This window comes from Spermophilus citellus (assembly GCF_964194105.1).
Source record: "Spermophilus citellus genome assembly, chromosome: 6".
NCBI lineage: Eukaryota > Metazoa > Chordata > Mammalia > Rodentia > Sciuridae > Spermophilus > Spermophilus citellus.
In genome coordinates, this window is record NC_138187.1 from 81,407,009 (window position 1) to 81,421,251 (window position 14,243).

Genomic DNA, 14,243 nt, shown 5'->3' on the forward strand with positions numbered 1-14,243 from the left:
GAGTCTATCTGCATATGTGAAAACAGGAAGTTTTATTTTTCTTCCCCCAAATAATATAATTTGAATCCTCATAATAGATTGTGGTACTCTTGCAAATTTAAAAAAAAAATCCACTCTTCATTTTCACTTCAATTTTTAAAAAAGTACACATTTTCGTGACTTTATTAGTACTTTTATGCTGACATTATTAGTTTTAAATATCATGTGATAAAAATGGAACCTATAGTAACTTACCTTGTAACTTTTTAGTCTGATGAAATCAACCTTCATAGAGACAAACCGATCTGAATTTCGGCTGATGTTCTTAAGGTGTTCTACAAGATCAGCACAGAATTTGTAACCACCTTTAAGTACACACAGGACCATAATGTCGCAGTATCCAATATCTTTCATTATATCCTTTGCCAGCCGCTCAATTCTAAAAGCAGTAAGGGATAAAAGACATATTAAAGTGCAACCATTTCTGAGTATTTTTGTTCCTTTAATAAAAATGCATGATGTATTATTTATATTAGGTTATTCAGGGGACTGTGGAGAAAAATTGGGGGAACACAAACCTACAGACAGAAAGGCTTTGTTAAAGATGGACACAGAGTGTTTGAAACATACTTCTGATAGCTGCATCATTAATGGCACATTCTTGATTCCTCATGTCACAAAAATTATTAAGGTGTAAAGTACAATGTCAAAGGACATGTATGCTAATATTTTATCACTCCAGTGCCTAGTTGTTAACAATGTATGATGGTATCTGATGACGTGCTCACTTTATAGCAGAGGAAAAGGAAACAGAGAGTGACTCACTCACCTTAGATTATAGGAGACTGGAGGAAAAGTCAAGCCCATTGTAAAGTGTCTCGTAATTCAACAGAGGTAGCAGATGACCTATGCGAAAGGTGCTCCAGAATGCAACACCACAGGCAGTGTTTTCAGGGAGCACAATGCTAAGGATGCCCCCTGGAGTTGTGCAATAGCCGCAGCCTTGGTCTGCTCCTAGAGCTGGTTGGAACTGTTCTTGTATTTGTTTCTAGTTGTCTATAAGTCTATTTCCCATGGGTCATATAACATCAAAATCTAAATGAAGACAGGATCTAAGATACATACTTTTAAAAATATTCCCATTGGCACTCCAAACAAATATGATTAGATTAAAATAGATAACTAGATTATATATATATATATATATACACACACACACACACACACACACATAAAATATTGTATTACATGTATTCAATATACACTTTATATATATATATATATCTATATATATCTATATATATCATAATCTATTTTATATGGTATGTGTGTATGTACATATATAGAGAGTATGGTAACCATAGTTTCAGGCAATGTTTCTCAAAATATGATCATCAAAGAATGCATATCAGAATATCTTACATGCTCCTTATAAAGGGACATTTTTCCCTGCATGGTGGAATAAGAGGGTCAACATCTTGTCTACAAACAAAACTGGACAAAATTCAAAAACAGCCATTTTAGCACTCTGGAAATCAACCAAAGGCATATAACAAAGTAGACACTTAATCATGAAAACACTGAATTCTGGAGAGAAGTCAGTGGCATTCTTACCTGGGAATGCCCATCACGCCACAATTCCAACCCCAGCTGTTTACCCATGTTGTTCAACCAGCATAGGATTCTGCCACAGGGAATTCACCTGACTGGGAACCCTGTAAGCTTACCTGCCCACTTCAAGAGAAGTGGCTCCATTACCCTGAAGTTGCAGTCACAATTATGTAACAAACTGGCTAAGTAGTTAGGATCTGATGACTGGAGTCACAGGGAAGGGGTACACAATTATTACTTCATATATGTCAAGTTGACCAGAGGCTGCACATATACATCCTTTGAATGATGGAGGCTTGCATGTATGTGAGGAGGAGATGGAAGACAGCTAGGGGTGGGCATGAAGGGCGGGTGTAAAAACCAGGGAAGACTTGAAAAAGGTTGATTGGAAACTTGAACATATTGGCCAGCTACAGATACATCCAACAACAGAGAGGAGCCTTCCTGTCTCTAAGTCTTCTAACCACTTGCAGACTGAACACTGTACTATTTAAACACAGGGGTAAACCTGGTAAGCTGGCCTTAAAAATAAAACCAAGTGCCAGACACCGTATTTCCAGCAGCTCAGGAGGCTGAGGCAGGAGGATTGCAAGTTCAAAGCCAGCCTCAGCAATGTAGTGAGGCACTAAGCAACTCAGTGAGACCTTGTCTCTAAATAAAATACAAAATAGGGCTGGGGATGTGGCTTAGTGGTCGAATGCCCCTGTACCCACCCCCCTCCAAAATAAAGTTTCCTAAAATCATCAAATCATTCACCTACCTGAATTTTGTAGTATATAAATATTATCTTAATATTTATTTTAAAATTAAGAATGGACATTCCTGGTCCCCAACCCAGACTATTGATTCAGGGTTTCTAGACATAAAAACATGTTCACTGAATAATTCTATACAAGGAGAAGGCCCAGGGTCACTTTATCCTGTATTAAATCATGTTTTAGATCTGGATGCAATTAACAAAATTCATAAAATTCAAGTAAGAAAAGCAAGAATTTGTTTAAACTAGGGGCCTCCCAAAATGCTGTTAAGAGAAATCTTTTCTCAGAAGTTACAAAGAGGTGAACAATATAAAGTCTCCCTCTACATAAATAAAATTGATTTAATTTCTTAAGTTAAGCAGGTCCCTCCCTGCCATTTTCTGTATTTTAATAAGCTAATGTTTGTTTTCAAGTGCCAACTGGGAGATTTACCAATCTGGGAAATGCAAAATTTCCCAAGCTTATATGATCATGGAAGTTTTCTCCCCTAGGAGAATCAGGCTTATAGTCCATGAAAAAGTCATCTGAGGCCATGAGAAACCCAAAACTAGAACTTATTTTAATAATATATTATAAGTTGGGAGAAGAAGCAAAATACAAATCTTATGTAACACAAAATCTTAGAATTTGGACTAAGGAATGAGACTTTTGTTTGCTTACTGACAGGATTGGTGGAAAGATAATATCCTGGTAAGGTGACCATTTGGTGTTTTTCAAACTTTGTTTTGTTCTGAGTACTTAGTTCATAAAGTTAAATTTTAACTCATAACAGATTAAAGAACTAGAGGCAGAGGAACTATACTATACGACTTGAGGAAAGGGTACGTGGGGGATCCCAAAGTCTCAGTTTGCTCCTACTCCCCACTGCCTTCTCATTTGAAATCTGGGCCTCTAAATAATCTCTAGGATTCCAGAGAATGCCTTACAAACACCAGGACACTCACTTTCCATATAAATGTGAGGGCTTAAGTATTTCAACCTTTGTCCAAAAACATAGAGGTACAAGAACAATCTTGATATCAAGACAGTTTTGTTAAAGGATATGACCTATAAATCCTAATGCTTGTGTTGGGCTGAATTAGATGTGGACCCTTAAAACCAAGAGTAAGTGGGCATGGCTTACAGGGCTTTAGGAGAAATGTTTTTGGAAAAGCCAACAAGCTCCAAAAACCCAAAGGATGTCAATGTAGGAAAGAACTAGAAATTGTGTATTAGAAATAGTTTTCTGCAGATAGTTTTAAACTGCAAATACTGTCATTACCTAAACGTTACCACTGGCCAGAAAACACAATTTTTTAGTACAAAGACTGGCTGACCTGTGATACTTTACTTGTTCCAAGAGAAATGAAAGTAAGGGCTTTAAGGGCGTGTCCTGTGAAGGCAATGTCACTTCTTTACTCTTTCTGGTTAACTCAAGGATCTGTGAAAGGCATGAGACAAAGGTTTTGGGATGAAATCAGTGCTTTCCCAGTATCCATTTCCATCTCTTTGTACAGGACATTGTCCATGTAAGGCTGGTACTTACAACAGCTTCTGTATGTGTAGCCTTCCTAGCATCCCCTCTGGACAAATGTCCAAGGACAGCATTCAGTTAAAGCACCAATTCATTGCATTCCAAATTTGCTGTCCTATAAAATTGTCTCTACTACTCTAAAAAGGGGCTTGGACTAGGGCACTGAGTACATTGTAGGATTCACATAAGACCGAGCCAGCCAAGCACAAGACCAAGGTTGACACAAAAATATACCACTCACCTGTCCACAATGATGCCATGGGGTATGAGTACATATTCCAAATCTCCGTAATAGTGCTGTGGGTACGTGAACAAATCTAAGTCGTACCCTGGCCAGCTGTCTGTAATCTGTAAATTAAATTATTTTGGTTATGGTATTTTTCATTAGATTAAAAAAACATAAATAAATAGCAAGAGCAATAAATTTTTCATTTAACATCAAAATCGTACTGAACACAAAAGATAGATCTACAGATCTCAATGTTGCATGAAATTATGTTCTTTCAAATTCTGAAAAAGTGAGTGAGGAAGGTTCATTTGTTTACTGCTAAAATGAAAAGAGTGCTCCATTCCCAAATATTTGCATCATACAATAAAAACATAAACTTGATGTCTTATAGCTAGCCTGATAGCATTATTCAGAAAAAAGTAGGTATGTGTAAGTACTATGGGTGTAGCTCAGTGATATAGTGCTTGCCTAGCATATGTGAGGCTCTGGGTTTGATCCCTAGCACTGTAAAAAAAAAAAAAGAATGAAATATATATATATGTGTGTGTGTGTGTATGTGTATACACACAAGTATATGTGTATATATATACATATACATATATATATATACACACACACACAACTTATAAAAATATAACAATTTTTAATATTGGGGATTGAAACCAGATATACTTTTCCACTGAACTATATCCCCAACCATTTTTAATTTTTATTTTGAGACAGGGCCTTACTAAGTTGTTAAGGCTGGCCTAAAACCTTTGATCCTCCTGTTTTAGTCTCCAACTTGCTATATACGTGTGTGTATGTGTGTGTGTGTGTACATATACACTCACAGTATTATTATGATACATTCTTATATAAAGATATATCTCACTGCATTTCTACTCATTGTCAATGCCTTATATTTTTATAAGGAAAGTGCGAAAGGTCACCTATAAATAGTATATTTCTCCTGACATTAAGAGTGGATCCAAATTTTGACTGGTCCAGTCAATATAGTAAAGATTTAAAAAGATGTACTAGGGTAGGAACTTAAGTCAGTCCCTACTGGGAATGTGATGGGAATTGGCCTATCTGTAGAAAGACTGATAACAAGTCTTTACCTTGCTTAGGACTCAATGTGCAAGTTTCATGGTCAGAATGATAGAGATGGAGGAGAAAATGAAGGTACAAGTAGAGTTACTTTAACCTTCAGATCATTTAGAAAGGATGCAATAATGAATGCATTATATACTCAAACCATTAAATACTCAAATACGCTGTATCTGGCTTCTTGTTCTTTCTCCTGTATGCTTTCACCAGATTCCTCTGTCCAGCTATCGACTTTCAAAGCCCTTCATAATGCAGACGCAACCTAGCTTTCCACCCAACTCCCTGCACCCATTCCATCCTCAGTCGTGATTCTTCCCAGCTCAGTCAGTCCTGCACCCTGCACCCTTTCTACCTCTATATTGCAAACTCATCTCCTTCCTGAGAACTTCAGGTCAGCTCCCACTTCTTCCTGGCGTCCTTGCTGACTGTTCCCATCCTTTGAACTTCTTTCTCAAATTCCTGGTGCCCCTTGCAGCCCTCTGTTCTAACAAAAGCTCCAACAAAGATCCATGGAGAACATTCTTGCCCCTTCCATCCTGGCCCTCACTCCATCCAATCTGCTGTTGGTTTAGAGCCCATTCATTCCCTCTTTAGGACACTGCCTGATTTCTACCTTCTTCTCATGCAGAACTCAAATCCAGTTCTCCTTTGCTGAGGTTCTGGAAGGGGACTCAAGGTCCAGCCCCCACACACTCCTCTTCCGGTTCTGGTTTCTGAATTGTCAGGCAAACCAAACTCAGGCTAGTTATCCCTCCCCTGTTTCAGTAAAGACTAGCTCATTCTTCCTCTTGCTCAGACCAAAACCTTGAAATTGTCCCCGATTCTTTTCTTCCATCCCCCTCGCGCAACCCATTAGCAGAGTTTATCTTCAATTCCTTCAAAATTTAAGCAGGACCAGTCCTGAGCACCTCTGCTACGATCCCTCCACACCCATCCTGGTCCATGCCACTGTCTTTTCCTCCCAGACGACAGTAGCTGCTAAACTAGTCTTCCTGCTCCCCTTGCAGGCCCTCCACGAGGCAGCTGGAGTGCTGTTTAAAATATACATCATTATCCTAACAGACTTGTGCTCAAATTTTAAGAGTTTATCATTTCACTTGGAGTAAAATCCAAAGTCCTTGCCGTGGTCCATATGGGTCTCTCTCTCTGATGTGTCCCCCTGCCCTTTCTTCCTCCTTCATCCTACTTCAACCATTTTTCTCCTTGCTGATCTTTCAATCTGCCAAGCATGTTCCTGCCTCAAGAACTTTGCATCTGCTATTTCTGTTGTCTACAATACACTTCTACTAACTGTCCACATGGCTGCCCTTTACTTCTTCCAAGTCTTCATTCAGTGCCACCTCAACAGAGAAGCCTTCCCTGACCATGTATATAAAATGACACCCCTCCCTCTCCACCCATCTCTGTGTTCTTCTTATCCAGTTTTACCTTCCTTCATAGCATTTATTACCAATGGATGTGACGTGTGTGTGTGTGTGTGTGTGTGTGTGTGTGTGTGTGTATGTGTGTTCTGCTTTGACCCTTCTCACTGGAATGCAAGCTCCTTCTGACAGAGACTTCATCTTATTCTTTGCTCAATCCCTAGTGCCCAGAACACTGACCTGGAATATGGTAAGTGCTCAAAAATGCTCAATGAGTGAATGAATGATCATCTCTACCCATGTGCTACCCATCTATCTGAACTTCAGCCCCAGCTCTCGGTTTGTCTCCTTGCAATGAACAGCACCACTGTTCAAGGCTCTGGAGAGTCATATCTATCATATCTATTGGCAGAACCATGGCCAAAGTGTGGGTGTCCGCTGCATACTTGAAAAGCATCGCATTTGCTCTTCTTCTGCCAACAAATTGGCTTTCACCCTGAGGATTCCTTGGGCTTCTATAACCTCTGACACCATACCAGCTAGTCAGAGTGTGGCCTAACAGCTGCACTTGAGAGACCTCCAGCCTCCAGAAGAGCCTCTGTCAGGCCACAGTAAAGACCATCCAAGGACCCTGAGGAGCACCATCCCCCTTGGAGAACATATAAACATTTCTGGCTGCCCTTCTAGAACACACACATTACCTACTCCACTTCCGTTAGCCCTGCCATTAGTGAGAATATTAACAAGGGGTCTTCTGAGTTCATTATTTTTACCATGCAAATCCTTTGCTGCCCTCTGCTCCGAAGGAATCTCAGGGAAAACTCTACTCCCGCTCCTCTTACAGGCCCTCCACGGGGCAGCTGGAGTGCTCTGTTTAAAACATACATCATTATCCTAGCAGACTTGTGCTCAAATTTTAAGAGTTTATCGTTTCATGTCTCTTACTACTGTGATGTTAGTGAAATTACTTACTCCCCAACTGAGACCCAAATTCCCTCTCCTTTAAGTAAGACACAATAAAACCTGTAGACAGGGATGTGGCAAAAATGAAGAGAGACAGAATACAGTACTTACAGTACTTAGTATATTAATTAACATATAACAAGTGCTTAACAAATGATGCCAGAAAAGGTAAGAATGCCAAGAAAAGGGAAAAGATGATTAAAAAAATGACAAAATAAAACCCATGCATAAAAAGTATAATGGCAATCCACAACATAGAGACAATACAAAAGGCAAGAACATAGACTTAAAATCTACATATCTGGGTCAAAATTGTTAGCCATAAGACCTTGGGCATATTAACATCTCTAAGTTTCAATGCATTCATTTATAAGATGAAGTCAATGCTTGATCATATGACTACTGTGAGGATTAAATGAGAGAGATAATGGTTATAAGACATATCGGTATTTGGTTTATAGTACTTATGCAACAAATGTTAACCATTTAGATGTACAGAAACATCAATTATTTAGTTACAAATTATATGGTTTAGTTTATTGATAGTAGTACCTCAAATAATCAAGAATACAAATAATAATAAATGCTGGCAAGGAGGGAGGGGACACTTATACTTTGCTGGTGAGACTGCAAATTAGTACAACCACTATGAAAATCAGTATGGAAATTCCTATGAACATTGGGAATGGAATCACAGTATAATTCAGCAACCCCACTCCTTGGTATTTATCCAAAGGAACTAAAATCACCATACTATACTGATACATGTCACCAGTGTTTATAGCAGTGCAATTCACAACAGCCAAGTTATGGAACCAGCTTAGGTGTCTGTCCATCAACAGATGAATGCATAAAGAAAATGGAGTTTTACTCAGCCACAGAGAAGAAATACATTATGTCATTTGCTGGTAAATGGATGGGACAAGAGAATGTCATGTTAAGTAAAATAAGCGTGACTCAGAAAATCAAGAGTTGAATGTTTTGTTCCATCTGTGGAAGCTGAGACAAAGAAAGAAAAAAAGGAGTCTCAGGAGAATAGAAGGGAGACTAGTAGAATACAGGAAGGGTATGGAAAGGAAGGAGATGGAGAGGAAGGGAGGCAGAGGGGAAAGGGGAAATTCCTGGGAAATGAAATTGATCAAATCATGTGCATGTATGAAATACGTCACAATGAATCCTATTATTATGTATAATTAAGATGCATGAATAAAGCACTTTAAAAGTTGGTAAATATTTTAAAAATTAGTCAATATGTCAGGTGCCAAAAATAATTAAAAATAATGAAGTGACTCAAAGCTCTTTGCCAAAGTCTTATTACCCTAGTGAAAGCTGTAAAGTAGAAGAAATTGATTTCTCTAAAACTATTCTAGAATCTCAATTGGCCATTATTCCCAATTAATCTGAAATGGTGCTTTCATTGTTGAGATTAAAGACAAAGAGAGATGAAGGAATTACTGGTATATGCTTTGTTACATTTAAGGTGCATGCTAATTGTGTTGCAAATAAGTTGAATCATGCAGGAATGGAGGCTGCTCTGCACCTTAATAATTATGTTATTCATTTGCTTTTTTAAAAATCACAAGAAGAAATCTTGAATAGTTTCAGTACCAGAGATAACATGCTCTAAGTTTATTCAGCACAATGCTTTCTCTGTTCAAAGAGGCAAAATATCACCAAGCTGGGGAAGTGACAAACACATTAAATGAGTCATTTTATACAGCATTCAAATCCCAGAACTAATTCTGATTCTCTTGTTCTCATTTGAAAGTACACTGAAATCCTTTTCTTCCAGTCATTAAAAGTGTGTTGTTTTTTTTTTTTTTTTTTCCTCCTGAGATTATTTCTTGCAGGTTTAATTTTTCCCCAGGGAGAAAATAGTTTGGAAACATCTCTAAGCAGCTAGTCTCTGCCTCTGTTCACTTCTGAGCTCACACACTTGACCCTACTCTCCCCTGCAGGCCACTGACACTGGTTTTCAGGCTCACCAGCAAAGAAGAAAGGAGTCTCATCCCTTAGCCCTGATTCAAAGAATCCCAGACAGGAACATCAGTTGGCCCGGCTCGGTGCCAGGAAGGGTAGTGTAGTATGAGGGACAGCCCACCTGAAAACCACACTTCTGGAACAAAGGGTAGGAGCAGTGCTCAATGAAGGACGCTATGTTCTGCCACGAGAGGAATGAGAGGGTTTTGATAGATCATATAATACCTTGTATTCCACAGGCCTTCCTCTTCTGTAGTGGGTTCAGCCTTTAGAAGGTAAATTATCACAACCAAGTAAAGCTGTACCTACCCCTTGTTTTGCCACTCTGTCCCCATGGAGAAGGAGAGAAGAAAAGGCAACCGTAGGAGAAACAGAAATTTTAGACTTGTATTCCTACCATGTGCACCTGTGTAGGTACTAACTCTGGCTCTTTTGATAATGCTTTGGTAAAAAAAATCAAACCAAACCAAAACAAAAATATCTAAGAACCTGACCCCCCAAAGCAAGGTGGGGCAGAAAAGATCTTTTCTCTCTCTGAGAAGTAACAAAGATGTACCAACCAGGAGTTCAGTGACCTCACTAGCTCCAGATCAAGTGATGACCAGTAAAATTTATCAGCTCAGGGTCTACACACATCTCTTATTCAATAATTAGTATATAATATTATTTGTTATCAATAATTTACTAATTTCCTACCTGCCCAACTTAACAAAAAGCCACTTATAGGCAAGAGCTATCTTAAATCTTTAATATGCTCTTCTCTTGCACACATTACTCTGTCATGCTTAAATCATCTGGTTCTATTCATCGCCAAATTTCCGTCAACTCAGAATTTTCTTTTCCACCTCATTTCTGGACACCTCTTTCAATGATTTACTCCAGTACTTACCTTGATGATTTTTCCAACTATCTCAGCTTGTAGCTCCTCACTTGCCCTACATCAAGTTACTTCATCTTAATTCCATGTTAGCAACACATTCACATAGCCCCACAGAACTGAGGAGCATCCCCAACTCTAAAATCCCCCCCTGGAATCATAGGTTCCTATGCAGCATAGCATTTGAAGCTGGTTCAAATTTTGCTTCTGCCACTTACTACTTATATGACCTTGATATTTCCATGTTCTCTCAGTACCTCAATTTCTTCTTCCATAAAATGGACCTACCTCACAGATTTGTGAAGATTCAATGAATAACAAACAGTAAAAGTGCATAGGGAGGGCTAGGTTTATGGCTCAGAGACAGACCGTTTGCCTCTCATACACATGTGAAGCACTGGGTTCAACCCTCAGCACCACATAATAATAAATAAACAAAATAAAGATATTGTGCCCAGGTATAACTAAAAAATATTTTTTAAAAAGCACTAGGGAGTGCTCAATAAATGCTTGCTATTGTTACCTGCTCCCCTTTTCCCCCACTGGTACCAAAAACTTCCTTTTGATTTTTTTTGCACCCTACCTTTAAGGGCTCTCTATTTTACTCTCTCCAGCTTTCCTTTCCCCTCCCTATCTTATATGACTTTCCTTCCATCAGCATCTTGAATTTTCTCTGAACTTGACTTGCCTGCTTATTCCCAACTTGAGGATAATATAATTATTCAAGTTCTGCTGCAGACAATGACATATATGCAGGGGCCACTTCCATCCTATACTGATTATTTCCAACTTTGATGGGCCCTCATGCAGTTTAGCAATTACTCATCAGATCCAAGCCCCACAGGAGCCAGTACAAACTGTGTCTCCTTTCCCTGTACCCCTCACTACTTCTCTGCATCTTGCTTCCAAGAGGGCTTCTATTGATAACAATAAATTTGACTATTTACACTGTTACCCCATTTGCTTTCAGGCTTTAGTAATCTACCTATATGATTATAGTGTACTTAGATTTACTTTGTTCTTTTTTAAGAGTGTCTAGTATGATATGGTAGTACTACATTGTAACATTCTACCATGGGATGGTTGTTTAAAGGATTCTCACCACTAACTGGTCTGTAATTGTTAAAACCAAAGGCCTCTTTCCCACCTTTATCCTACTTGCTCTTCCTGCAGCATCTGACACTATTGATGACCTCATGACCCTTCCCAACCTCTTATCATAAAACTTTTCTTTGGGCACCTACCTGCTGCCCTACTGGCTTTCTACTCTCTCCCATGCTGCTCTTCCTACTTGGTCCCTTTATTCCCCTACCCCTCTTATATTTGGGGCTTTCCAGGAATCTGTCCTTAATAGTTTATACTTTTTTGATTTTCACAGGATGTCATCATTCACTCTTAAACATTAAATATTACTCTTTTGTTGTTGATTTCCAAATTTATCCTATTATTCTCAGGAATTCAACTGTGAATTTCAAAGAGTCTAGAAAGCATCCCAACCTGGTAAGTCCTATAGATTCAACTGAGTGGAACTTAATGATTTCCATTATCTTATTTTTATCCCTCTCCCAGTCACCTCACCCCTAGTCCTGTCCATCCTCTCTATGGCAACTGGAGTGATTTTTGTAAAAACAAATCAGATGCCATGATTCCTTTGCATTTGGTATGTGGCCCTGTGTCTTGAAATCCTCACATGGCTACCTCCTGTCTACCCTTCAGATCTCAGCTCAAATGTCACAAAAAGAGCATAAGCATTGATCCCCATCCCTCTTCCAATTTCTCTCTGACCTGTTACCCTCTTTCAATTGCACACATCCCTGAAATTATCTCCTCTATTTATGCACTTTCACACTGATTGCCTGTGTCCTTCCTCTAAAATGCAAGTCCCAGGAAGACGGGGTTTTTTGTCTTGCCCTCTTGCTGCAATAGCCAGAGCCTAAAACAAAACACCCCTTGGAACCCAGCAGGCCAGTCAAATGTGTGGCATGAATAAGCGACCTTCACCTCTAAGAAGGAAAGGTCCTGCGGTTAAGTTATGAACTGAGCAACATGCCGAGCTCAGTGGCTCAGGCATCACAGTGTCAGAGGAGGCTGAGGCAGGAGGATGGCAATTCAGGCCAGCCTCAGCATTAAGTGAGAATCTCAGCAGTTTAACAGGATCCTGTCTCAAAAATAAAAAGGGCTGGGATGTTGCTCAGTGGAGAAGGGCCCTGGGTTTGATTCCCAGCACAAAAACAAAAAGAAGCAAAAATTTTTAAAAACCACATTTCAACCTGAACAGTTCTATTTGAGTGAAGTTGTTTCTTTCTCCACCCTCTCATCCTAATTCAGTCGATTCATTGTCACAGATGGTCTGTGGATTACAAGATGAACTTGAAAGAGAATCTTAATGGCAAATGAGCCCCACTCACCTCCCTCACCACCTTTTCACACTAAACCTGACAGTGTCAAAATTTCCACCATCCATGATTTGATCCCAGGATCCTGAGAGATGGGATCTGGATCACACCTCAAGTCCCAGGTTAAGAGGCTGAGGTCTGTCCCTCCCCCACCTCTCCATCCGGACAAACTACCAGATATTTCACACACATGATCTCCAATTCTCTGGACAGGCCTGGCTTGCTATTTCTTCCTTTCCAGAAGAGGCAAGGGGCACTCCAGAGCCACTAGTTTGCATGAGAACTTGTGCAGAGCCCCTCCCCAGGTTGAAAGACTTCAAAGCTCCTATTCTGTCCTGGAGAGCTACTTTAATAAAGGGAGCCACTTTATTTCCTAGCTGCTCTCAGGAATCCTCAGTATCTTTTTTGAAAACAAAACTTGAAGCCCACAGTAGAGGAGTCGGGGTACAACACAAAAAGGACAGCCGCCAGAATGGCTAGTGAGGGTCTTCCCAGACCCGCCCGCTAGCATAAGTGACTCCTGGAGGCTCATAGGAGTGGGGACCCGCAAGACGCAGGTTTATCGCCAAGGTAGCGGTTTTGATCAGGGTAAAGGCACGTCGGTATTAGGTGTTTCGTGAGTTTTGGGGGCGGGGAAGGGAGGATTGGGTTTGGAGGTGGAAAGGATCCCGGCGCGAGGGAAGAACAAAGCAGTGGCCCGCTCTCCCCCGGAGGCATTTCAGGCATTTCATCTAAAAGGAGGGTGCCAAGAAAGGAGGGGAGGGGAGCAATCCGGGAGCGCCCGACTCGGTCCCGAAATCGGGAGTTTGCATTTACCACGACGCCTCGCCCGCAGTCTGGCGCCTCCTCCGTGCTCCCGGCCATGTTTCTCCCGGGGAAAGCGGGAAGGAAAGACCGGCGCGGGAAGGATCCGGGAGGCCCAGGCTGGGCTGGGGGATGGGACGTGGAGATGGGGATGGGACCGGGGCCGCCCCGCCCTCAGCCAGCCGGCGGGAAAGCAAGCCTGGCGCGGCGCCAGCGCCTCGGCCGCCGCGCCCCGTACCCCCGCGGGTCCCCGGGGCGCAGCGCGGGGAGCAGCTGCGGAGCAGCGCCCGCTCCACCTGAGCGCAGGCCCCGGCCGCGTCCCTGGCGGCCGCCGCCTGCCGCGTGTCCGTCTGCGAGCTCGTGAGCCCCGCCGCCTGCTCGGGCCCCGCAGGGACTCGCGACGAGGAGGCAGCCGGCGGCTAGCTGGGTACGGAAAGAGAAAGCGTTGCCCTGTCCTCCTGCCATCCTAAATCCGTCGCCTCAACCCGCGGGCTAGCAATCTCCTTGACTCCTCCCTACATTTTCATGCGCTCGTTTGTCCCCTGTAAACGCGTGAAAGAGCCGCGATTCTGCAGGTTCTCGAGTTCTGTGGTTGACAAAAAGTATCCTGGACGGTTTCAAATCCTCCAACCTCCGGGCCAGGAGTTGCAAAGAGCCACGCGATTGCTTTTACCTTGGAC

General features: G+C 41.3%; 1 protein-coding gene across 3 annotated transcripts in view; it reads right to left on the reverse strand.

Moving 5' to 3' along the window:
- PRTFDC1 (phosphoribosyl transferase domain containing 1) overlaps positions 1-13,988 on the reverse strand; it is an 83,639-nt gene extending 69,651 nt beyond the window's left edge. The window contains exons 1-4 of one of the 3 annotated variants that reach the window (XM_081299345.1): positions 13,576-13,988; positions 7,317-7,413; positions 4,103-4,209; positions 235-418 (exon numbers count right to left, since the gene is read on the reverse strand). In XM_081299345.1, coding sequence (XP_081155471.1) covers positions 235-418; positions 4,103-4,209; positions 7,317-7,319 — 294 coding nt within the window. In that variant the 5' untranslated portion in view covers positions 7,320-7,413; positions 13,576-13,988. The remainder of the gene's footprint in view (positions 1-234; positions 419-4,102; positions 4,210-7,316; positions 7,414-13,575) is intronic. The other 2 variants (XM_081299346.1, XM_081299344.1) reach the window with 2 other exon arrangements.
- Positions 13,989-14,243: the final 255 nt, after the last annotated feature.